Source organism: Chaetodon trifascialis, chromosome 6 (genome assembly GCF_039877785.1).
Source record: "Chaetodon trifascialis isolate fChaTrf1 chromosome 6, fChaTrf1.hap1, whole genome shotgun sequence".
NCBI classification, from domain to species: Eukaryota; Metazoa; Chordata; class Actinopteri; order Chaetodontiformes; family Chaetodontidae; genus Chaetodon; species Chaetodon trifascialis.
The window spans coordinates 21,927,955-21,955,257 of NC_092061.1; the positions used below are offsets into that span (position 1 = coordinate 21,927,955).

Below are 27,303 nucleotides of genomic sequence, written 5' to 3' on the forward strand. Positions count from 1 at the left end.
CCATTAACCATGGCTACCTGCAAGGAAACGTGCAGTCTTCACTGCTATGCACAAAAACGGCTTCACAGGCAAGAATATTGCTGCTAGTAAGATTGCACCTAAATCAACCATTTATCGTATCATCAAGAACTTCAAGGAGAGAGGTTCAGTTGTTGTGAAGAAGGCTTCAGGACGGCCAAGAAAGTCCAGCAAGCACCACGACCATCTCCTAAAGTTGATTCAACTGCGGGATTGGGGCACCAGCAGTGCAGAGCTTGCTCAGGAATGGCAGCAGGCAGGTGTGAGTGCATCTGCATGCACAGTGAGGCGAAGACATTTGGAGGATGGCCTGGTGTCAAGAAGGGCAGCAAAGAAGCCACTTCTCTCCAGAAAAACGTCAGGGACAGACTGAGATTCTGCAAAAGGTACAGGAATAGGACTGCTGAGGACTGGGGTAAAGTCATTTTCTCTGATGAATCCCCTTTCCAATTATTTGAGGCATCCGGTAAAATGCTTGTCCGTAGAAGAAAAGGTGAGCCCTGCCACTAGTCCTGTGTCATGCCAAAAGTAAAGCATTCAGCGTGTGGGGTTGCTTCTCAGCCAAGGGAGTGGGCTCACTCACAATTTTGCCTAAGAACACAGCCATGAATAAAGAACGGTACCAAAACATCGTCAGAGAGCAACTTCTTCCAACCATCCAAGAACAGTCGAACAATGCTTTTTCTAACATGATGGAGCACCTTGTCATAAGGCAAAAATGATAACTAAGTGGCTCGGGGAAACAAAACAGCGAAATTTTGCGTCCATGGCCAGGAAACTCCCCAGAACTTAATCCCACTGAGAACTTGTGGTCAATCATCAAGTGGCAGGTGGACAAACAAAAACTCCAAGCACTGATTATGCAAGAATGGGCTGCCATCAGTCCGGATGTGGCCCAGAAGTTAAATGACAGCATGCCAGGGTGAATTGCAGAAGTTTTAAAAAAGAAGGGTCGACACTGCAAATATTGACTCTTTGCATAAATGTAATGTAATTGTCAATAACACTTATGAAATCCGTAATTATACTTCAGTATACCATAGTAACATCTGACAAAAAGATCTAAAAACACTGAAGCAGCAAACTTTGTGAAAACCAACAATTTGTCATTCTCAAAACTTTTGGCCACGGCTGTAGACTAAGTGAACTGATACTCTTTAAAATTATGCAGTAAATCTGTTGGACAGTGATCTTTTCACCTGTTAACACAATAATTAGTGCTGTCAATCGACTGAAATATTTAATCACGATCAATCTCATGAATGTCATAGTTAACTCACGATTAATCGCAAATTAATCGCACATTTTTAGCTATTCTAAATGTCCCATTAATTATCAATTTATTACTCTTATCAACATGGAAAAGTGGATAGGCTTGTTTTGTGCAGACGTTTTTTATTGAAAACAACAACCTGTAGTATTTTATTTCAGACTAACATTCTCACTTTGAGCAGTCATTCACATTTAAATGAATCAAATCTCACACAATTTAACACTGCCAATAAACAGATGACAAAAAAAAAGAAAAGAAATACTGGTTACAAAAAAGCCCCTTCAACAACTCTTTATAAGGGATCAAAACAGGGTGATACAAGATAAAGTTACAAAGTGCACATCATTGTAAACTAGGACTCAGGCTATAGTGCAGTTAAACCATGGCTTAAACTTTCCTCTCTTAAACTTCCTTTGAACATAACAGCATCCATATGCCTCTGTCAAAAGCCATCCATTGTCACCTGGTTTTGACAAGGAGGCGGCGGAGAATTCACATTCGCCGTGTGTTTGGTCATCAAGTGGTATTTCAGACTGGATGTGCTACGTTGATAATTCAGTTCACACCGACAATACACACAGATAACTTTGGTCTTGTCAGTCGACCCATCTGGCAGCTTTTTGAAACTAAACTTTCCATTCAGAATCTTATTCGCATCCATTTCGACGTTTCGCGCTTGACATCCACACAAACAGCTTACTTTTTTTTTTACAGCTAGCGAGCAGACAAGACAACAAAGACGTGCGTGGGGTGTGCCTATTGTTTTGTTTCTGGTTTACAATTGGATCCTGTAGTTTTCCTAACGCTACTAGCAGTGACCACAGCCTATAAAAAACTACAAGTTCATTAGGTCACAAAGCGCGTTAATTGCGCAAGTAAAAAAATTGATTTGCGTTAACGTGTAAGGCGATATTTTTGACAGCACTAACAATAATGAAAGTGCATGAATATTGAGCACAACACACACAAAAAGAATTTAGACTACAAAAAGTACTTCAATTGGTTAATAAAGATGATGGAATTGATTGTTTCTGTAACTGTTTCATCTGAATCTGACATGACTTTGTCCCCATGATTTGTTGGAACAGAAAGTGTCACTGTCAGTACTTTGCTGTGACTCAAACCTGCAGGCAGTTTGTCAGGAGTGACTTAACTGAGACTGAATGCCAGAAGCTGGAGGAGTCATCTCTACTAAAAACAGAGACAGTTCTAATGAGGGCTGCACTTCTGTCAGGGTAGATAACTGCCACAAAGACTTATCTGTGTTGTACTTCATGCTTTATCACTCTTTGTCACTCTGATTCACTGCAGAGAGGAGACTGAAAGCTCCATGTTCATATATCTAATGTTTAGTCTGCTGTCTGTCATGTGATTTTCTATCTAACTGAATGAACTGCATGTGAAACACCGTTATTGCTTTTGGCATTTTCTCGCCAGTGTGTTTTCACTTCTACATGCTGAAGTTTTTGCACAAATACCTTCAAGACAATTGTGTCTGTAAGTGCTGCTACTTGAATACTGTACTGAATAAACTGATTCCAGTGTTGAGCTCTGATCCAGTGATGCTGAAGAAAGGCTTTCTTGAGATTCTTATCTCAGTAATAATCAGGACAGTTGCTCGAACACTTTGAAGTGTTTGAAGACTAAATTACTTTTTCAACGATTAATTTCAACGTTGTAACTGGAGGTGTAGAAGTTGCAAGTCAGAGGGGCACTGTTTCAATTTAAATGAAACAACATGGTCCCCAAGCATGCGGTATAAGACAAACAGCGAACAAGAAAATATTGTTGACAATTTATTAAAATGAAGGGGCTGACTTTATGTCAGCCATGGGTGAAGCCAGAGCTCCTCCAGAGAAGGATGCAGCAGAGGATCGACAGACAGACACTGGTACAACATGTCCTGGCACTTCTGAGACAACTCCTCACTGATTTGGAGTTCTTGGCTCAGGAACTGTGTTGTCTCAAATGCTGAGTATCTGTGCAGCATTTCATACAGGACCACTCCCAGCTGCCACACTGTAGTGGGACCAGCACTGTAGGTCCCATGCTGTCTCCACTCTGGTGGGACGTGGGCTGAGGTACCGCAGAAAGTCCTGTACATAGAGTTCAATTAATACTTTCTTAATAGTTCAACATTTAACACTATGCAAGACTTCCTTCTTCAACTCCCACAACACAGTTAAGTAACACTAAAGGATTTGATATATAACACTGTGCTGTTACCTTTTTCACTGTTTAAGTAGTCTTAGTCTCACTCAAGTGAAACTCAGCATCAAGCTGTCTAAACTAACTCCAACATTTTCTTTTTTACACAAACACAGAGACGATAAGCAGGGAAATGTTAGATTACAGCAGTGATGGCTTTAAAGGAGCCTGTCAGCTTCTGAATCCGAGGCAGCAGCTCATCTTTCTGGTGGAACTGAGGCCATCTCTCAGCAATCTGGAGCCCTGGTAAAAAGTTTTATGACTCCCCAGTGTCCAGGACCTCAACCCTGCAGCACCACAAATCAATAGCCACTCCGGCCAGAGACTTTAGTGGTCTATCAAGGCATATTGAGCCGCTGTTTTTTCCCTTCCCATTTCTTCTGATGGATTGTGGTTATTGCTGTAATTATGCTAGAAGACCCCTGAAGCAACCAACAGAGGCTTTGGCACTGGTCAGTGCAGCAGTGCCACCCTGCAACAAAAGACACATTTGAGACAAACTATCACTCTCATGGAGCTCCCTGGTAGCTCACCTGGTGGAGCAGGTATTGTGTATCAGGACTGAGATAATGAGATAATCAACCCGTTAACATGAGAAGACATTTCCTCTTATTACTTATAATTGTTATCACAGATCATGCCAGCATGCATAGATGATAGATGGCAGCCTGACATTTGTAGCAACTGATTTAAGAAAATGTCATTTTAACACACATTCGACTGTACTTGAATGATGGTCTAACGTCTTGCGTCCTTCTGTTGGAGATAAGGTTCAGATCAGTCCTTGTCATTCAGTAAGACTAGCCCGGCTGCAGCTTTTTTTTACAGTATCTAGTGCAGGCGAGTGCACTTCAGTGATCCTGCTGATCAATGACGTGCATGTGACTTTACTGTACTCATCAAAAAATAGAAAAACTGTTTTACCATCTCCTAGCAATGCCATCTCTGAGTTGTCAGTCAGCCATTGCTATGAGGAATGCCTATTCAGAGGCTCAAGGCTTAGTCATGGTTTCCAAATATACACTGAATAACTGCCTTTCAGTTTATCTTTTTACTTATTTGCTTCCTTGCACAAAAAATGAGGAGAGGTCGAATTTCAGCTTTAACACTGTTAAAGCTTTAGTCTTTTGGATCCTGTGCATGAACAGCAGACCCCACCAGTTACAATGAAATATCCATAGATAGATAAATAATCATATGAAAAAAAATAAGTGAATGTATAGAGGTAAAATTACAGAATCGCTATTGAAAAAAAAAAAAAAAATTGATTTATTGTTGATGTTGTCCATTTGTATTCTGTCATTATGTGAGCCCTTCTGCATCGCAAACTTCCTTGAACAGCCTCAAACCTTGAACCCTTGGAATGTGATCTAAAAAAAAATTGTATTCTTTATATAAAACTGAACAAATAATTGGTTTAAAAACGTAGACTCTGATACAGTGAAAATCTAAAGTTGGATCAGTGGGTGTGCTGTGTATTTCAGTTGGTATCCAGTCCTGCAGCTTGTACTGCAGCTGTAAACAGAGTTTGTGTGGAAAGCCGCAGGGAGGTGGAAACATCCTGTCAGCCTGCTGGCTTGCTCGGTTGTGGCCATGTTCTGGATGATGTTGTGACTGAGGGAACAAGAGCTCAGATCAGTCAGAGTTTGTTAAACACAGGGCTTGTCAGGATGTGAGAGATACAAAGGAGGACGATGGCATCTGGTGGGTATCATGACGTGTCACATTAAAGATTCTGCAGCGCCTCTGTGCCAGTCAGGCTTATGAACTGGAGTGAAACAAATAGGCTTCAGGGCACTGATCCTTGCCTGCTTGAGAAGAAAGAGAGAGCAAAGCAGAAAAAGAGACCAAAGAGGAGAGAAACTAGATACTGTACATTTATATTCAGAGATAGTAAAAATAAAAACCCCGCTGCCAAAATTGACTTTCACATCTGTATGTTCAGTTTGGCCCAAAAAAGCTAAGCCTTGTTCGGATCTGACTGATGTGAATTCAGTTTTAATCCAAATCCAAACCACTGCACTTTATTCTTTGTCACTGGCAAATGCAGGAGCTGCTCTGCAGACTCTAGCTTTTTGTATTTTAATAGATTTTCACAGTTATGGATGGCAAAATGCAACGTCGCCAAAAATGACAGTTTTAGGCCTTCACATGGTTAGCCTATCTTAATTAGCATAAAGACTTGAAGAAGGGGGAAACAGTTAGCCTCGCTCTCTCCAAACTGGAAGAAATAAACCACCTCGAAACTTGTTTAAAATTTCTAAACTATGAACAGTTTAGTTATGCACTTGGTAATTCTGTGACTATGGCATAGGGTGAGAGATACTCTCTGTGTACCGGGGTTTGGTTCAATAGTAACGTGGCAAACAAAATGTGTGGTCCAAATGTTTTACAAAAAACCTCCGTACACATTGGACTGCAAAAATTTCAAATTCCAAACACTTGAACCAGCCTGTCAGGCCAACAGTATGTGGTGATAAAGGCGACATCAATAACACCTCAAATACCAGAGAAGAAGCATGTCGCAGTGATCTTTTTTTTCTGTGGTGGCAGTAAATTAAAAACACAAACAATAGTCGATGATTATTTATTTGAGCTGTGGTGGCAGAGATGGTAGAGCTGGAGATCAGTGCAGGAGAACTCTCTAGAGATCAGGCACTGGTGGTTAATATGAGAGAAACAAAACTAACTATAGACTTAAACTCACAGGTAGCACAGACAAATGGCCAACTATACCACTAAGCAGCAGAAACAACAAGTCCTCACCAGTCCACAGTCTTTATACTGTTCCCAGCTGTGTTGGAGCTCCCAGCCACCTGGAGAACCACAACCAGCCTCTGACAACAAAGGACGCACAGAAAACAAAGAACCACACCTCTACACAGCACACAAGAAAACACTAGAGTTTTCCAAACCACCACAATCATTGTTTCCCGAATGCTTTAAATGCACAAATGCAGTTTTGAAAATCTGCACTTAAGAAGGCATTTTAAAAAAATAATTACTTTTTTTATTTACCTAAAATGCCGTTTGTTTGTGATGGAGAGGCCCAAACGCAGAGGAAAATATCGGTTTTGCAAAATATCTGTAGACATGTGCATGGTCATGGTCAAGATCATCTTAGTTCAGCATGTTAGCATGCTATCAATTCTTAATCAGCTCTGAACACAAAGTAAAGCTCAGGCTGGTGGGAATGTCATTACTTTTGTAGGGATTTGGTCATGAACCAAATGTTAAACAATTTAAACTTATTTTGGAGCAAAGTGGTGGACTGACAGACGGACCCACAACGGCATCCCTGCACGTAAAAAAAGTACGAGAGAATTGGTGTCATTTAATAAAAAGCTGTTGCTTGTTCTGTGTATGTCAACTTGAATCAGTTGCTCCTCACTGTCAAAGCTCTGTGTAACACGGTGAATGTATTGTCAGTTTGGGACTTTGCCCATCAGTGCTGACCTGTCACCTGACCTTGGCACATGTGGACACTCTCCACTGTAAGCTAATCCATCGCCCTGATGTGGGAATCAATGTTAAGTGGATGACTTACACTGAGACCCTGTTTGTCTTATTGAGCGATGTCACTGGACAGGCAGAGAGAGGAGAGGCGGAGGGGTGACAAAGACAGAAAGAGATGCTGATTCTTTCTTAACAGTGTTGTTTATGTATTAATTTATTAAAATATTTAAAGCATTTGAAAGATGTGTGGATCACAGCCTCCACATTTTAAATTTACATTCAGATTGAACTAACTGAGTTGGCTTTACTGTTTGAGTTGGTCACAGAAACACTGACATGGAGTGAGAAGTAAAAAATAGAGATAAAATTAAGCAGATGCCGAACAAAATAGTGTCATTTCACAACATTTTGTGCAAAAGACACCAATTTCATCATATCTAAAAAACAGTGACTCCTGTTTGGTTGTATTTCTGTAGGACTTTTTGTGGGAGCTGACAGGGAAATGTGGTTTAAAGGTTTAGGGTGAGGATTTTGTCAGCTGTTTTCAAACATATAATCAATATTAATTTGGCTAATGAGGAGCTCAGTCACTGTTGAAAAGGGAACTGATTTACATGTTTGAAAAAAGTCTGAGGTTTGGAGCCAGAGAGAAGCGAGCTCCTCATCTTTACTGCAGGCACGGAGCTACAGGCTAGCTGCTACTAGCATAACACACCCCAATCTCTGACCAAACTGTCGATGGATGTATTATGGTTAATATAGGTGCCAAGTTTTGACAAGGAAGAAGAATGTGTGGGATAAAACAGATGAGACGTCTCATTCTGTTCATTGAGTTTGATCCTTTTTGAAACTGTCCATCATCAGTTTGAGTACTCTGTTGACAGCAAAAGGAGCACAGCAGTTCTTCATCCAATAGTGTTTCTCACAAACTTAAAATGCAACATTTGGCCTCATTTCACGTCATATCTGACCATTAAATCCACTTTGAATGTTTTGAACCAACAGGTCCTCTAACCTAAATAACAAAACAAACCAAGTTGTTTGTCAGAGCACTCAGGAACTCAAGAACTCGAGGTCATGAAAGAAAGCTACAACACACTGGTGGCTGTAGACGAGATGTGAACAGCAGCTCCTAAATCAAAGACCAACAAATCCTCATAATTAAACAACAAAATACTTTCATTTATAATTCTATTCCAAAAGGACCCACCTGGTCTGTCCCCCTTACAGGTAGGACGGCTTTTCAGTGTCTTCCCAAAAGATTTGTGAGTATTTTCTGATCTGCCAGTGCTTTTGGTTTGGTTAAGGATAGATCATGACAAGACTGAAAGAAACAGAGGTTTGTAGGAAATGGAAGACGGACACCAGTATCGTGTGTTAAAATTGCATGTTTTGTCGACCCATCTGTCCCATCCAGCCTCCTCTCTAAGAGGTTTTGGGTATCTAACTGACAAGTTGTCATGAAGAGTCTCCTTTTACACCAAATGTTTGTGTTGTTCCATGTTTAAAAACACTGACCTCCATGTGAGCTTTTCAGACTTTGATTCTTACTTTTCTTGCTTTAACTGAAAAGCTGACTAAAAGTCACAGAGTTTCATCGTGCAGGTGAAGTTCTGCAGTGTGAGTCCAGGTTTGACCCGAAAGTCTGTTTTTCCTGCTCGGAGCAGCAGCTTCCTGTGGGAGCAGCAGGATGCTGAAGCGTTGAAGCACAGCAGGAGCAGCAGAAAAGAGAAGAAATAACCTTTAACGTCTCCACTCATTAATATTACACACTCTTGTCTGTACAATACAGTGGAATCTCAGCCCGCTTTAACCTCTAAATAATTCACACAATAAAATCTTTTCTTTCTCTGCCTCCCTGCTCAAAGTGGAGCAATGGAAGAGAGAGAGGAGGCAGAGAGAGGTAGACGGTGAACAGGGAGAACAACACAAAACTCGTCAATAGTCATTTCATCAATTCAGATTTCATCCAGTCAGAGGTTTCCTCTTGACAAGGGACACAGAAAACAATCTGGAAGTCCTCTGAAGTATTGCACATTGTCCACTTTTCACAGAGTTCTGTTTTTTGTAAATTGATTTTCTTGTTTACGGGGTGTCAAAACCTTTCTCTCACTTTATTAGTCCTGGAAATAATCAACTTGATTTGGTTTCAGCTGTGTTTCAAAGGTGATGGTTTCAAAGGTGAAACCAAGGCAACTCTGAAGGAAACAAAGCTTTTTTTTACTGTATAATGACTTTAAAAAAAATTGCTGTCGTATTTTCATTGCCTTTGAACGAGCTCTATATATCTACAGAGGGAGTGGGTCCTCTTCCACGGATGTTGCTCTGCCATGTTTCTACAGTAGCCCAGAATGAACAAACCAAACACTGACTCGAGAGAGTGCCTTTTGTGTTTTTACCATAGGTTCTCCTACACATGCATTAAACCCTACATAGTGGTCCTTTAAGTAATAGTTAAATAATAGTTTCTATTTCTGACGACTGACAACAAGCAGAAGAGGGAAACCCTTTCCATATGGTCCAGACACATTTATTATGGTAAAGTGGAGATAATGTTCTGCCTTAGAAAGACACAACAGAGTTTTGTTTTTTTTTGTTAAACTGTCACAAATATGTAAGTGACACAATATAAGTAGCTCAACTTGGTTATGTAATGGTGTGACTACGAGGCTTGAATTAGGAAGGACCATTGTGGAATAATGCATGAACTCTCTCATCCTCTCGTCCTTCTAGGAGGGAAGTCATGGGCACTGTGCATTTTGTGGGAGGAACCACCACTACAGAGACCAGCGCTTTGATTCCCAACAGCAGTACACCTCCAGCGTGTCCACAGGCACACCCAACTGGGTTTGCAGATGGGTAGCCAGTGAGGGATCATGGCCTCGCTTAGCTGCACTCGCAGTGCTGGTTGGATAGAACATGGGACACGGATGTGGTGGGGCACACAAGCACAAATAAAAGACATGCCTATTGGTAGTGGCAGGCTGTCTGAGGGGCAGAGGCACCACCAGGCAGTGGTTAGAGTTCAGCTTTGACACAATCAACACTAAATAAATACAAGCTGAGTCAATAACAAATGTCCATATGTGATGACTAGTTTACCACTAAAACATGTCGGAAATTTGCTGTAATTCACATGAATGTTCATGAAGCTATAGATTCTGGATCAGATCTTCTGGGGTACTGAGGTCTGCTGCAGAGGGTGACGTGTCACCTGAAGTCACCTGAAAAAACAACCAAAACAAACTGGACAGTGCTGAGACAAAAATATATATTTTCCCCAGAAAACAAGCTCAAACCACACAGATCATTGTAGCTACCTGGAAGATGTCCTTTGGTTCAAGAAAAGGCAAAATTAGGATTTCTGCAACGGGAATGTGAAGCCTCTTGGTTGCATCCTTCAGGTGTTTTTGCAGCGCTGCTGTGACGCACGGTCACATTTAGTCAGGTCGGCATCGGAAATGAATGCGCTGCAACATAATTGTGATGACACCGGATCCGTGCAGAACATACATCCTCTAGTCAATTACAAGCGAACCCAAGCTTTTCCACTAACAACTCCTCCTGTGGCCACCTTATGTGTGCTTGGATCAGCGGTTTGTCAGTTTTCTTTTTTCGAGGTTTCGTTGGGACACAGAAAACCTGGGGATCTGCAGAGGACATATTTCAGAATCTGGGATTTTTTTTTTATTGATTTACACGTTTTGTTTTGTTTTATTTTTTGTTTTGTTTTGTTTTTTCAATCTGCAACCTTTTCTGAAGCAGACAACTGCACTTAAATTAATGAAAAATAAATAGAAGAAACAGGGAAGGAATCAGCTCCTCATAAAGTAAAAGTTTTATCAGATATTCTCGCTGCATTTCGAATGTCTCCAGTTGTGGACAGAGGCGCAGCTTGTGCATTCACAGAAGAAATGTGAAGACAAATTTGTCTTATTTCTCCTTCTTGACGCACCGAGACAGATCTCTGCTCCTCATTCTTGTGGGTCAGATGTGTGTGTGGATGTAAAAAGCAGCTCTTCGTTGACAGTTATAGGTTTGGTTACACCTCTCCTAACGGAAGCTCGTCTCCTGAACCGTCACCTCTGCCCGCAAGCCGGACTGCCCCGAGGTGGAGGTGCCGCGGGGGAAGCCATGGGACGATCAAAATACTAATGTAATGGGTAAGATTATCAGCTGTTGATTTGAACGTGTTTGTGGTTCCGGTGGTGCACGGAGAGGTAGTTAAGAGGTCTGTTCCATGGTCCTAGGAAGCTTTTAGAACGCGTAAAATGCGCAACTGCGCAAAACGAGCATTCCAGTAGAGATTTGAACAGTGAATTATATGCAGTGACTGCATGGTGAATTGTACAATAATGAGTGAATATTCAGTTAAGATAAATCTCTTGTGAAATCCTTAATTTGTTGGGAATTTTGTCTGCGTTTTGCTTTTACGCATGCAAATCAAGACCAAATGCCGTTCTAATAAAGTGGAGAGATGAACCTTAAACTCCATGCAGACATAATTTCTGGGCATGATCACTGAAAGAAACGCGTAATTGAAGCTGGTGTAGCAATAACAGTCTTGAGCTTCAGTGTGTGTGAGTGTGTGATTGTGGTGCTGATGTATGAATCAACACCCCTGAATCCCGTGTGAAGGAGGCTGCTGAAACTTCTTGAACAGGTAGAGTCAAAGTGTGGATTCTCAAGTGATCCTGATCAGTTTTAAACGGCCACCGTAAATTTGCGTAAAAGTCGCGCCATTAACTCCCCTGTAAGTACAACGTTATGTCCACATTTACTCTGTGCAAACAAGAAACCAATCATGATATAATAACATCACATCTACTGCAGATCGCGCTCAAACGCATGTAATCAATAATGTGCACGTTTGCGCAAGCTCTAGTATAAAATAACAGTCCCGATGAAAACTCGACCACAGATGATATTCCAGGAATTTAGGAATAATATGTCTACTCGTGAATCCAAAAAGATCTCATTAATGTTTCAATTCTTAGAATTTTCATGTTAAATCCATCGTTTTAACTGTTTTTATTTCCCAGTATGAAGGTCTGAGGTCTTCTCCACACTGTCAACGATAAAAATTCTGATGAAGAGATACTTACAGATTTAATTATTTATTGGCCTAAAAGCAGTCAAATTAATTTGGCTGCTTTTCGGCCAGAAAAAGTACTGCAGACATAACCTAATTTTTTATAATATGGCCTTGACTCAACATAGAATTTATAGTCATCTCCTGTATAATAAAACACCCCTCTGAGGACACTTAGAGTCACACACTGTTATATATCTTGGCTAAAAGGTTTCTGAACTGCAAGCATTAGATAAAACTAGCAGTCATCTAGATTCCTCCAGTTGTTAACAAATGCCATTAAAAAACCAACAACATCTCTCAAATCTGTCTTCCTGACTTCCTGTCTGTGGCTCTCAGTTCCAAGCCCATTGGTCCTTACTAAAGACAAAAAACTTTAAAAGCACCAGTTTATTTTTTCTTTAAATGCTCAGTAATTTGCCAACAGCTTGTCACTTTTTTTTCTTTTTTTTTTTTTTAAACAAATGTTACTCAAACAGAAGGAAATAATGCATTTGCAGAGTACTATTTTGAGCAGTGGATTAATCCATGTTGCTTTAAGGCTTGCAATTCAACAGACAACAACAGTTCATATGATCAATTCATTGTTGGTTTCTGTCTTTTAATTCAATTTGTTGAAACTAAGAAAAATCGAAAACATCACCAGATTCATCCTTTAAGCTCCGTCAGTAAGACTGATTCAATTTAGGATGGAAAGTTTTCTATGAGCCCACGGATTAACACAGAGTAGGAGTCGGTGTCATTCTGTATTGTATAACATGCATCAACAACGACAGAATGAATAAATAAATAAATAAATAAATAAATACCTTGATCCTCTGAAGGCAAAGAGCAATATGAATACATTTTCTAGAATCGAGTGCAGCAGCCCAATTTATTCTTTCTTGTTTTATGATATCGAGGCTTAGATTTAGATCTATCCATCCATCCATTTTCTATACCGACTATCCCTTTCGGGGTTGCGGGGGGCTGGAGTCTATCCCAGATTCAACGGGCGAGAGGCGGGGTACACCCTGAACCGGTTGCCAGCCGATTGCAGGGCGATCTAGATCTAAAAGTCTAGAAATAGTATCAAGAAAATATGATCTAGGTCTAGAAATATACTGTATAACAAACTGATGTGTTTTGGAAAGGGGCTGCACCATGTGTGACCTAATCATGGACAAAATGTACTTGAAAGATGGAGATTTGTTGCAGTGTATTGCTTTTTGTGTTGCTTATGTCAGATTTTTTTGATATTATTCACATTTCTGTGATTTATTTAGGTCTAAAAAGGGAAATAAGTTTTGTTTCGTTGGATTGAAGCTCTCAGGATGGATGAATGGATGGATGGGTGCTGGCCTTTGAGTGTGATGCTGACTGGTTGTGTGGGTGTGAACGACTCTCTGGCCCTTGGGATGCTGATGTCCAGGGCTCTGTTGCTATGGAGACACAATGCATAGCCAGTGATGAGTTGATCCTCAGGGTGCTGATGAGAGGGGCAGCTCATGGTGGTGTTTGGTCGTGAATCTTTAATCTCAGAGTGGTGACAAGTTCAAAGATACATGCCTTCACTGCGAGAGGCTTTGCTGCTCTGTCCCAGATTTCCCAGCAATCACTTGCAGCACACTGTGGAGATCCAGTAAGCACGTCTGGTCTCTAGCTACCTTCAAGTCAGAGCAGAAATTATGCTGTGAATTCAGGTAGATTGTTGTGACTGCATGTGCAGCCAAAATCAGCATGATATATAATTAGAGTGGCCACAATTATGAGAATAAGCTCCAGCTTCAAGAATACCAGAATTCTGCTTTCATTCTTTAGAATGAATGCAAGCAGTGCTCCAAAGGTATGCAGGATATAAGAGGTAGCTACCAGTGCATGTAATTATGATCCTATGTGCTGAAGTTTGGAGACCTCTGCTACCATACCAGCACAATAAAGGTTATGGTAATTAAGGTTAGGAATATTTCCAGACACAATGTTTAGGTCAATCTGAATGATCCTCAGACCTCACTATGGACAGTTTTTAATTAGAACTATTTATGTCACTGATGAATCAGCCCCTGTGAAACCTTTGGATGAAGTGGTCACGAGACATTGCTTATGGAAATGTGTTTGTTAGATAGAAATGTTAGAACAAGTAGAAGAGGACTTAGACAACATGGCCGTTATTTGGCGAAGAGACGTGTAACTTCAAGTGTTTTCTCACCTGAAAACCTGCTTAGTAACACTGTAACGTATGTAAGAAATGGTTATCTTTCACTGATGCTGAAGTCTGCCTGCCCAACTGGGAACTTTTCAGTAATTCCACTTTTCCAATTCCATGCTTTGGATTTTTTTATTGAATGATGAAAAACACTGTGATTTACTAGTTTATTGGTTTAGTATCTGAAGACAGCAATGCCAGGGTAGTCACTGTTAGCAAAAACACCTCTACTTCAACTCTGTGCTGCAGTAATGGTGTTGTTGCTGGACAGCAGAAGACATAAATCAGCCTCAGATTAACCTACAGGTAGAGTCTACCTGTAACATTTCCTCTTATTTGTCCAGATTCCACTGAGAGCTTTTCCTCTGGGCTATTTTTGGCATGTTGGATGGCGTGTCGGCCGTATAGCTTCACATGCATCACAGCATGACGCTCCCATGACACGACACACTCCTGCCAACCCTCGTCATGCCCACGCAGGAAACAGCGAGGAAACAACGAGGAAATGAGATTATGATGATGATGGCTTTGCCTCAGTCACATCTCCTCTCACGTAACCCTCTGCATCTGCCTGCTGGTGTTCATCAGTGCACATCTTTTAAACGGAGCTTTGGTTCCCAATATATTGTTTAAAACATGAGGGAAAGCTGAATATTAGAAATTCATCATTTAAATTCATAATGCTAATCTAACATTAGGGATGAGTGATTTCCACTACTATATTTGAGTACAACAGTGCAGAAGCCTACAGGGGGAACTGGTTAAATTCCCATCTGTCATCACATTCAAGGTTGAAGAACCTTTGCTTGTGTCCCTTCAGTGTTTTGATTTTCTTTCCATTTGCTAATGCACACTTAATTCTGGTTTGAGACCAGATTTATTGCATAAAACATGAAGGGAAAGGGAATAATAAAATGCATAATGTCTCTCTTTTTCACTAATGTAATTTCAAGGATAATAAACAGACTTCTTGACTTGTCCTCATTCACACTTGAAGAAAAAAGGAAAACTTGTGTCACCTTTTCCTTTTAAATTATTTCTCCCTCTTCTGTTAAAATCACCCTTCTCCTGCATATTTAGCCCCGCTTTTGTATTTTCCACTTCTCTTCTCTAAAAACCTTTCCAGAGACACATAAATATCATCTGGATTGTTTTAGTGCTGGTCATTTTGGAAATCACCTTAATTCTCCTGGTGAAGAAGTCTTTCTGTCGCAGCTGTATTTCCAGTTTAAATCCACTGGTCACATGTTTTTTAGCCAGAGCTGATTCAGCACTGGTGAAGATGTAGAGTCGAGCTTTCAGCCACTAGATGATCATTTCTGCTATCCATTATGCGTAACAAGACAAATAATAAACCATCATAAACAGTCATGGAGGCTGCAGCTCAGCAGGTTGAAGAGTGGGTTGGTGTTCGCAGAGGTTTGCGCTATAAGGTCTGCCTTATTGTTTAATTGTCAGGTTGCCTTGGGAGCTCTCAGATTTTCCACTAAAAAATAGTCAGAAAAATGCTAACCATATTATATAGAGGGATATTTAGATTTTAATCTCATTAAAAAAACGTCTGCGAACCTCGAAGCCTGTCTGGAATTTCTTTTTCTCCCCTACATTAACACACAAATATGATTAAATTCTGAATCTATGCAAATTACACATTTCAGGGATATCAGTAACCTCCTTAAAATCTGCTTAGAAATTCTAGAAAAAGGACAGTCTTATAACTATAGATCTTGTCTCATAATCAATCATCAGATGGGATGAGCAAAAAGCGCAGAGGCATGACTATTGTCACTGTTTTCCCACCATTGTTGCTTGAACACATGCAGAGAACCAGAGTCAAGTCTCTTAGGTAGACGTTGTTGACTGTAATCCCAACAACTGCTGTAACCTTAAATGAAAATCCCAGTTGAACACAACCTGGTTCTTCATTTTTATTATTGCTCTGAAATGTTTTACATACTGTCCTCACAAGACAAATGACAGCATGTGTCATTTATTCAGTATTTACCTGACAAGGACCTCCAGTGGCTATGTGAACCACCAGTATGACTCCTCTCTGTCAGAGCTGAAGGAGGAAGCAGCCACACACTCCTTGTTTCCTGAAGGGAAAACACTTTGGTTTGTCTGAGAAAATAACTTGCAGACAAAAGAATACAGTGTTAGAGCAAAATGGCAAAATGCCTGTAAGACTCTGTTCAGGGCAAAAAAGGAAGAGTACATCCCAGCAGGAAGGAAGAGGATGAGTCTCATCCTCTTCCTCTCCTCTCCTCTCATCAGATGAGACCTTCTAATATTTGCTCTTGGCTCACTGTGGCGGCTTAATTTACTGCCCAAACTGATCGCTGAGTTGTAACAGATAAAAGATAAAATTTGATCAGCAATATTTTTATTAATGGCTGCTGGCAAGAGAAACCAGTTTAAACCTTTTGGAGCTGCACAGTACAGTCGTAAAAGTTTATAGCAACATCATTATCTCTCTTAGATCCTCCTCTTTCTCCTCTTCATGCCCTCCCCATCTTCCTCTTTACACTGTCTCTCTCTTGGCTTCTGTTCTTTTCCCCCTCCTCCACATTTCTCCTTCTCTCCTTTCTTTCTCCACCTTTCATTTTCCTCCCTGCGAATTCATGTCATGTTCATGTCATGTCCTCACCTTTTCCTCCAATTTTCCTTTTACTTTCACTTCTTTTCTCTCACTTGTTTCCATTTTTCCTCCCATTTCTTTCTCCTTCTTTCTCATGTTCTCCTCACTTCTCTCATCTCATTTTCCTTCCACCTTTGCTATGTCTGTCACAGTACTCTCTTTCCTCCCCACCAATTTTCCCTCACCTCTATTGTCTTTTTCCTTTTCCTCTCTCCCTGCCCATCTTCCACCTTTACTCCTTCCTTAATTCTCCATCCTCCCCCTGCTCTTATTGTCTTCTTTTCATCTGTTCCTCCATTCCTCTCTTGGCTGACCTGTGCCTCTCTCCCTCCTCTTTCTCTTTCCCCCTCTCCCTCCTCTTTCTCTTTCCCCTTTCTCTCTTTTACTTCTTCCTTATTGTCGTTCTTATTCTCCTCTTAACTCTTCTCTCCTCTTTCTCCACTTTACTTCTTCTCCATTCCTTGTTCCCTTTTATTTTCCTTCTCTTCCTCATTTTTCCATTCACATTCTCTCATCCTACCTTCCTCCTCCTTATTTTGTCCCCCTCCTCCTTCCTGCAGGCTGTTGATGGAGAGGATTTCGAATGTCAGCCGGGACAGTGGTCATCGCAGGAGGAATTCTGGCTACAGTCATCTTACTGACCATTGTCGCTGTACTGTGTTTATGTAGGTTGCAGGTATGACTATTTTAGTATTGACTAGTTAACTGATTTTCATCTGCATGAGTTAAATTTACCCTCAGTTTACCCTCTCATGTTTCGTCTTTTCATGATTGTGGTCAAAAAAAGTATCATAGAGTATTATGTGAAAATAATCTAACAGTGAGTATTTAACTGAAACCTTGAAGTGTCCACAACATTAGGCAATGCACTTAATGCTAACATGTTGTTGTTTAGCAGGTATAACTTTTACCATGTTCCTCATACCAGTTTACCATGCTATCATGCGCACATTTGTCAATTAGCAGTAAACATAATATACAACTGTGTCTGATGGATGTGTAATTGTATGTAAAAAAACAAAGTACTGAAGTGAAATTTTAACCAGATCGTGACAATACTGAAAATATTAGAGAACCCTCAAAGTTGCTACAATTCATCGTGAGAGGAATATGAATGTGTGCACCATTTGTTGAGACATTTCACTCAAAACCAATAATGTCAATCTCATGGTGACACCAGAGGAAAAGAGGATAGGATAAGACAGAGGTATGGGAATAACCAGTGTCAGTAGGATTCACCCTCTGGGGATCATGACTGTTTGTACCAAATTTAAGGGCAGACCATCCAACAGATGTTGTGATAGGTCACAGACCCAGTACGGTAATGTTGAGAGCTTCACATCACAGAATACATACGACCAAAAGACTTTCAGTTTTGTAGCAATGCTTCATATTATTAGCTCCTGCTTGACTTCTTGTCTTTTGTGTGTCAGTGACAACATTAAAAAACATCCTAATGTTTTACAGTGACTCTGACCTGACATTCTCTCTCACTGTGATTGACCGCTCAAGTATTACTGCTGTAAGAGGGAGGAGTCTGAGAAGGGGGAAGAGGAGGAACCAGAGCTCGCCACCATGTCGCCGACCCGCCCCCTGGCTCTGTCCGCTCCCCCTACGCCTCCAACCCCGGATCACTATGGTGACGAACCGGAGACCTACCCACCCACCTTCCTCACTGAAGCCAATGGGCCTGCCAGCTACTCCCCAACACCACCGCCACGCAGGTGCCAGCGCTCACATGCCTTCTGCCCGTCCTGCGCCCGCTGCTCGCTGCCCTTCTACTTGCAGCACCCGGAGAGGCTGTGCAATGGTGGCCGCAGGATCAGCTACAGGACTGTGCAGCAGCAGGACCTGGAACTGCCCATGGACCTGGCTAGCTTCTACCAGAAGCTCAACCTCATCCGCTCCGTCACCATGAGGGAGGTGGTCACCCACAGCGTCAGCACTGACGTCTAGGAACAGACAGGGAGGAGCACCGCCCTGCTGGCCCGGAGGAAGGTTGATTTATACAAAATGCCCTGACTCAGTACTATCTGCAAACACACACACTAAATTAACATGTTATGTAAGTGTTGTGCTGGGGATTGGTGCATTAAAACCGTGCCGTAGAGATGCACTGCAACACTGAGGGCTTTTGGTGATGTAACACATCTCCTGGAAGCTTTACTGAAGGTCTACAGCTCTGGAGTAACAGCTGAATGCATTTCTGAACTTAATATTTGTTTTTGTTTCTATGTATCAAAGTATTAACAAGACAATTTACAGTTTTAGCATTTATCAGAAAATTTAACACTGATTTCTTTTTTTCAGTGCACTACGGAGCAGGCACAATGGTAACCTGACATGACAGATGTTACACAGAACCATCTGGAAAGTCGTCCATGGAAACTGTTTTGAAAAGGGCAGGCACTTTCAAAATATTTGTCAGGTGATTGAATGAACCATCTGTCTATCACAGGCTAACTTTAATCAATCAGATCAACGTACCATAATATGGTTAATCCTACTACATCATATTAATACATCATAAATACATCATATTATGATGTAGTAGGATTCTTACCAAAGTCAGTTGGAGTGGTGTGAAAATATATCTTTTTCATGGATAAAAGACTTCAGTGCTGTTCTTTGCTCTTCTTTCAACGAAGAAATACTCTCCAGTTCTGATATAACTAATGATATAGCAGCATCTACACTAACCTCTTTAGGAGCCATTGTTGTTGTTTTCGAACAAATACTCACTTCTCTCACTGTCAGCACACCTAAATCACGCCTGCCCATAGCTGCAAGTAGTTCTTGTAGGCTGCTGATTGGTCCGAACGACTGTGGTTTAGCCAGAAGTACATAAATTGAAGCCTGGTAAGATGGATTCTTGGCTCACTAGATCTTGTGCAATCTTGCAAATCCAGCCACCTCGCAAGATAACATAAATGGAAGAAAAAATCCTGAACAAATCCCATGTGTGGACCAAAACCAGCAACGAATGGATCCTTCCAACAAGTATTATGCATGTTAAAGCCAGATGAATTTTATTCTTCAGTGCCATGGTGCTCCACTCTTGTGCAAAAACTATTAAAAATCATCAGTGAGCAACATTGTTGCACTCAGTGACATGTTCCTTCATTACACGTATACTATAGTTTATTCTGACTCAGTCCCACAGTCAGGAAGTACAGGCTAACCATTATTAGTCTTGGTCTTTTCATGGGATTTGTTTGTAAGAAAGACATAGATTAAAGCTCGTCCTTTTATCTCCAAATCAAGAGCATTTTTGAGAAGAAATGATACTAAAGTCAAGTGTGTTTGCTGAGTCAGAAGATTCCATTTGGGGAACTTTTTCAGTTTACTTTGTTTATATCCCAGTTTTGAGAAATCCATTATTTGTGCGCATTCAAATCTCCAACAGACTTTACTCTAGTGCTGAACATACGGTGTGAACTTTTATAATGTGCTTATAATACCAAGACTATTATTCATTTATGCAGTGAAAAATATAGGTGTTATAGGTTCACATGGACAAAATGTTTTTTTGTGTGTTTGTTTGTGGCAAGAATTGTATAGTGTCTAATAACTATTACATTTCTCTTTTATTTTTTTCACAGTGGAATTCCTTCACTTAACACTTCAAAAGAGTTAAATAATATCTTGAAACACTATTTTATAGTTTATTCTGTATTTATGATGAAGCATCTACATACAATGGTCAAGCCACACAGGTGCTTTCACTTATTCTGCCTGGTTACACCTCTTCTTGTGTACACTAATGCCTAGTGCTCACATAAACGGGTATTTTTTTAATGCAGGGCTTTTCCTCCTTCACCATTAAAAAAATAAATAAAAAAAATCAGGTCCATATGAAAATGCAAAAACACAATTGGCACACTGTCAAGAGCATGCCAAGCCAACAGGCGGCGATATAAACCTAATCTTAATCCATGCTGGCCAATCAGAAGGCTGAAGAAAAAACTATTATCAGTAGGCTACCTGCAACTAGAGGTCTGACCACTAAATTACAAATCCTGCTATGATAAAAGCATGACCCATCTTCGCCAAAGGATTTGTAAATTTGTGACTGGGTTTTGTCCAAAACCAGCAACACTGCCGGCGGTGTCTTGGAAAGTATTGGATTATTTAGCAGTGATCGCCATAGTGAATTCTGACATCTCTCTTCCTCAAGAAAAGTGGAAGAGTACTGTACATTTATGTCTACACGTGTAAAAAAAACAAGGTGAGCAAAGTTAGCACCACTACTATTTTGGACACATCTATCATTGCACAAAATTGGTTCAGAGAAACAAAGGAGATAACGGCGTAACCTCTTTCGTAACAGGCCACGAACTTTACAAAGTTTACTGTTTCTTCAGCCTGGAAGGAGTTTTCCATTTTCAGTGACGTAAAACTGCGCTTGTGGGGTGGATGAAATGCCAAAACGCACTGACAAAAGCTACATTTTGACGAATACCGATGTCCATTTGGACTAGGCATGAGTCATGGTCTAATCAGGCAAACTAACTGAAAACCTGTGTAGGTGTGAAGGGATTTTAAGGTTTAAAATCAATACTGAGCACATAAGAAGCCATTCAAACTAAAAATAATTTTTCCTAGATATCAACAATTCACTCTCTCTGAGCTTAGCAGGTGTCAGTGTCATGAGGGTAAGAAAACTAATAAGTGCACACAAATTATTAATTCAAGAGCATAAGTTACACATTTGTACACAACGTTAAAAGTACATGCACATGAACCATAAGTTTGAGTGCACAAAGCAGTCTGGCCTCTGCATTTAGTTTTAGTTTTAGACATGTGTCAAGCTCTGTAAAATATTAAGTTGTTAAAATCAAATTATTATTAATGAATTGCAGACATGATAGTTTTTTATTTATTTATTTGTTTATTTTTATTACATTTACATTATATTTTTTAACATCTAAAAATAGATTTTTAACCAGGTAAAAGTTATTTCTTGATGTCCGGAAGGCATTTCTTTCATATATGTGGAGGTGAGGTCTCAATCAATTAAGTTTATTTGTCATGTGTAATCATATAAAGTAATGAATGAAAGTAATTTGTACATTAAAAAGAACCAGGCAGTGATGCACTCTGTCAGGATGCTCTTGATGATGCAGGGATGGAAATTCATCAATATTTACTCAAGCGCCTGAGGTGAAAGAGTCTCTGCCTTGCCTGTCTCTCCATGGAGTCAGTATATGGGGCCCAGAGCAGGCCCACAGTGATGTGGACACCAAAGAACAGTGCTTGAGGCCGCCCACCCTCTCCACCAAGGACATTATCAGCTCCTTAATCTTGTGACATTCAGGAATAGGTTGTTGTCCTCACAACATGCCCTTTCATGTTGACTTGATGATGGTGTTGTATGTGTACAGGTAGTACAGCAGGGGGCTCAAAACGCATCCCATCTCCTGTGTTAAGGATGTGAGGGGAAGAAGAGTGTCCACCCACCCTCAGTACTTGGGGTCTGCCCACCAGGAAGGTGAGGATCCACATACACAGTGAGGTACTTAATCCCAGATCCGTGACCTTTGTGATGAGCCTGGAGGGCTCCCTTTCTTGTCCAGGTGAGATAAGCTGCTGTGGAGGATGTGTGCTGTAGGGTCTCCCGTTGATCAGTTGGGCAACCTATATTGGGTCCTGTGTGCTGGGTAGTACAGAGCAGATGTAATCTTTGACCAGGTGTTCAAAGCACTTCATCACTACAGTGATGATTGACAGTGGGCTGTAGTCATTCAGGCAGGCTGGTCTTGTTTTCTTAGGCACAGGAATGAAGGTGGACTTCTTGAAAAAGGCAGCTTGAGGACCCACTCACTGATGTCTGGTCCTGCTGCTGTCTTGGTATTCACAAGCTTGAAAGCTCTCCTGACATCATGTTCAGAAAGAGTAATACCCAACCCACATATTCAGCTATTTTTAGTTGCTGGTTGCTGATGTCCTCAAAGCGAGCATATAGGTTGTTGGCTCACTTACTAGAGATGCATCAGCACTTGACAGCAAGGGGATACCTGATTTGTCACAGTTCTCAGACCTTGCTTCATGCCTCTGGGATTGCCCTCCAGGAATTGTAGTTTCACCTTTTTCCCATTGTCCCGTTTTGCCTCCTTTACTGCTCTTTTTACATTGTAGACTATGGCTTTCTAATTGTCCACATTTCCAGACTAGTGGTAGTAGTCCAAGTAGTAGGCTACAGTATATGTGTTTACGACATCCTGGATGCTTCTGGTAATCTGTAGTTTCTGTTGTGGAATGAATTAAGTATAGTTTGGGGTACAGCTGCTTCTGTTGTTTCACAAGTTAGATCCAACACAGACTTGGTGAATCCAGTGATGTTGGCAGTGAACGTCCTGGATATGACCCAGACTGCATCATGTAGTGCAGACTGTAGAGCAGCCTCTGATTGGTGTGACCATCTCCTTACCGCTCACATCATTGTGGGAATGTGTCATAGTGTGCTTACATACTATGACCTCAGCAAGATAGCTGTGTGTTTGTTCTTACCAAATGCAGGTAGCAATTCTGGTTTGTAACCATTTTTGAATGGCATGCAGTAGAGATCCACAGTGTTAATTCCCCTTGTGGTGGAGTCAATATGTTGATGGAAATAAGGTATAGACTTCTTAAGAGTAGAGCCTGATTTAGGTCTCCAGCAACAATAAGTGCATTTTCAGGATTAATTGCAAAGATCTTACAGAGCAGCTTCTGCACTTGCCTGTTGTGGGACGTAGATTACTCTGATAATGGCCGATGTAAATTCCCTTGGTAGACAGTGCAATCTGCATTTCAGTGACAATGATTATAATCAGGTGAGCAGGAAAGGGGTAGAATTTAATATTCCCGCTGTCACGTCAATCATTATTCACCATAAAGCACATCGCTCTTGCCTCTTGAGTCCTCTCTTCTGTCAGATTGGTATTCAGACAGTCACTTGGTTGAGTTGCCCTGTCTGGTATTCCAGGATTTAGTCAAGTTTTGGTGAAACAAAGGACACAGTTTCTGATATCTCTTTCGAAACTGATGCGGGCATGAAGGTCATCTAGTTAATTATCCAATGGCTGTACATTGGCTAGCAGATGACTGGTAGAGAAGATCCAGGTGGCCAGGAGGTCTTGAAAGGTCTTTCAAGAAGACGGTTGGGCTCAAGTCTGTTTTCAAAGTCGATTGCTCACAGAATTCGAAGTCAAACTGAGTGTCCTCTTCATAGTCTCTGGATTCTTGTCAGCAACAACCACAGGATTCTTTTTGTGAAGCTTGTCAGCGGCTTCAATTTTGTAGTCATACGGACAGTTATGCCTGTCAGAGTAACAGTGAAGTCCACAGAACGGGTTCCCACAGCGGCAGCCATAACCTGTGAGGCCAACTGTTTTCTGAGTCAGCAGGAGGGTAATTGATGAAGTGGTGGGTTGACCATTTCCTTATCTTGACGAGTGACTTGAAAAATACATGTAAAGACCATACATTTGCATAACTCTAGTGGAGCTAATGGAGAAATGACTGGACATGTACGTATACACCTTATGAAATTTATCAAAAATAGAAAAAACAAACAAAATCTTTCCAAGAATTCAACTTAAATGAGTGAATATGCATTTCCCCCGTTAGTTTAAAAACCAAATGAAACAACATCATGACAGAAATTGAATTGATATCATCCGAAATGGTCATTTTAAGTAGTTATAGTTTTAATCTTTGTGAATGAATAGAAATAAAATGGCATTCCCATGCAGACATGACATGGAGCTTCAGTTTGACTCATGTTTGCGTTCACTTGTGTCGATTTGTCAGCACAAAGTTGTGGTTTTCTGTCTGTATTGATCATAATTCAGTGGAGAGCAGCTGGTGATGCAGTCGGTATGTGTGGTTCAGTCTGTGAACTCCTCTTTGTTTGCTGCGGTGCAGAAAATAAATTGCATTTTAAAGGGCTTTTCTGAAGCATTCAATGATCAAATGACTGTGATTTCTGGAAGACATTCATTTTTTTTTTGCTCTTTATACCATGCTACCTGATTTCTTCTTTTGCTCCTGTGATAAGTGCTAAGCCTTCGAGAGGCTGCTGCCTAACAATAGATGTAAATATAAGTCATAATAACTTGCTTGCACACTCAAACTATATGACCATATTTCTGGTGAGGATGGGCTTAAAAAAACCTTAGGACCATGGCACATATTAGAATTTCCTGCCAGTATAAAATTGCAAATTGTGTTTGTTTTCTTGTTTTTCCTTATATATTAAAACAATGTACTATGGTTATTAGTTTGTACTGTGGATTTGGGCCATAACACAGTTGCCTTCTCTTGTGTCTTGTGTGTCCTTCTCTTCTCTTGTGCTGTTACAGTGACCAATAGGAGCACATAGCAATCTTCAACTGTAAACATGGTAAAGCGAAAGAGGAAGGATGTTGTTGGAAGTGGTGTGTCCAGATATTTTTGACTGGGACAGGAAATCATCACTTTACCATTTCTCATGTGTACTTTAATTACTAACATTACAGTTTCTTACATACCTGTGTTTACATATTTTATTAAAAGGTTACTATCCTGACCAGCCAATATAAAGTTTCCATAAGTTTCCTCCTGTAAGTCCTCAAAAAGAAATTATACTTCCAAAAGAAGGCTACATACAAAAGAAAACAATAAACATTCAAAAATTCTCATCAGACAGTTTGATTGAACTAAGGTCCCGCCTCTCACTGGCCAGATAGGCAATCAAACTTTAGGCACTTGTGTTGGCCAATCAGATTTCAGAGATGGCCACCCCACACCAACCCCCCTGAACACGCCCCTGGTTGTCGGTGCCACAACATGAATAAAAACAGAATGCAATCATCTGCAAATTAACTGTTTACCAACAGCAGCTTTACAAAGTGTTCCTGAGCCCATGTACTAATATCCTTTATACAATCATGTGTTCACAAAATGGTGAACCTCGTTCCATCCTCGCTTGTGAACGACTGAGCTTTTCTAGAATGCCCCTTTCTTACCCAATTATGATGCTATCAGCTGTTACCAATGAACCTGTTTACCTGCTGAATGTTCCAAACAGGTGTTTTTGGAGCATTCCACATCTTTCCCAGTCTTTAGTTGCTCCTGTCCCAGCTTGTTTGAAATGTGTTACAGCATCAAATTCAGAATAAGCAATATATTTTTGATGAGCTAAGACTTCAAATATATTGTCTTCGCACTGTTTTTAATTGAGTCCATATCAAAAAGGATTAGCAAATTATCACATTCTGTTTTATTTATGTTCTACACAGTGTCCCAGCCTTTTTGTAGCTGTTCACTTCATTAATCTTCTCCAGTCTGTGACTTAAAATACAAAAAATGATGCTGCACACAGTCTACACACACATTTGAGCGAGGTAACATGTTCAATTATTTTCAACTCTGGAAAGTTTGATGTGTACTGCGATGTTCGGATACTAAATTCATGCTTCTGCTGACGTTTGACCTCCTCCTAGATACAATTCTTCCAGTGCCAGGCCGTGAGTTTCCTCACAACCTCCACAACAAGCTCCACCTTTTAGGCCTAAATATTTTATGTTAAAGATGAAACAGGTTTATCTTGCAGCCATAATTCAGGTTATAATTTGCATGTAGCCAAGAGGAAGGACATCCTGGGAGTCTTAAATTGGGGTATAAAAGAATCAATCCCGTTGAATCCATGCAGGCTGTTTTGAGGGTGAAGCTGCATGTTCTCCACTTATTTTGAAGCTCTTTTAATGAGTGCAGAACCACTTTATTACTCTGATGTAATTTTTTTTTCTTAGAGAAGACTGAAACTGTTGCATTTGTTTCCTCTCTGCTTCAGTGGTTGATGTGTTTCTATAATCGTGTACGTCAATAGATGAGAGGTTCGATGGTGTCACACTGACCAGCAGGGGGCGTCAGCTGCAAACCTGAATCTACTCTAGCTGCTCTGCGTGTGAAAGTCACTCATTTACAGTGTTAATAAAATGATGCAAAACTGTTTGGTATCTGTGTTGTGCCTCCTGGAGGAAATCTGAAGCAGAACAGTGCAGAATATTGGACAGATTTTGTTCTATTTTGTCACTTTTTATTTCCGAACCTCATTAAATCAGACAAGTCGACTTGTTTACACCAGAAGCCTCAGGGAAGAGAGTGGAGGTCACTGAAGGAGGATACACAGGTTACAGTCATCGGTGTTTTTTCTGCATTCAAAGCTGCCATCACCACTACAATTACCATGACATGTTCAGCATCGCTACCTCCAATCTCAGTAGGAGCCTAAATTACAGAAAAAAACACTTTGGTGTCTTTTTCAGGGTCATTTCAGTGAGGTTGCCTGTTTGAATCCCTGGACTGTTTTTGAAAAGGGAAAAGTGAGTGAGCATAAAGAGATTTCAGCTGTGTAGGTGACCATCAGACTGGGGTGAAGAGACACAAGTAATTTGAAATACTTCAGA

At 40.6% G+C, this 27,303-nt stretch overlaps 1 protein-coding gene across 1 annotated transcript; it reads left to right on the forward strand.

Moving 5' to 3' along the window:
* Positions 1-10,777: 10,777 nt before the first annotated feature.
* Positions 10,778-19,056, forward strand: LOC139333073 (protein FAM163B). Its single transcript, XM_070965332.1, has 3 exons — positions 10,778-11,118; positions 17,431-17,546; positions 18,383-19,056. Exons 2-3 carry the CDS (start codon positions 17,454-17,456, stop codon positions 18,824-18,826), a joined length of 537 nt encoding a protein of 178 aa, XP_070821433.1. The 5' UTR covers positions 10,778-11,118; positions 17,431-17,453; the 3' UTR covers positions 18,827-19,056.
* The last annotated feature ends 8,247 nt before the right edge of the window (positions 19,057-27,303 follow it).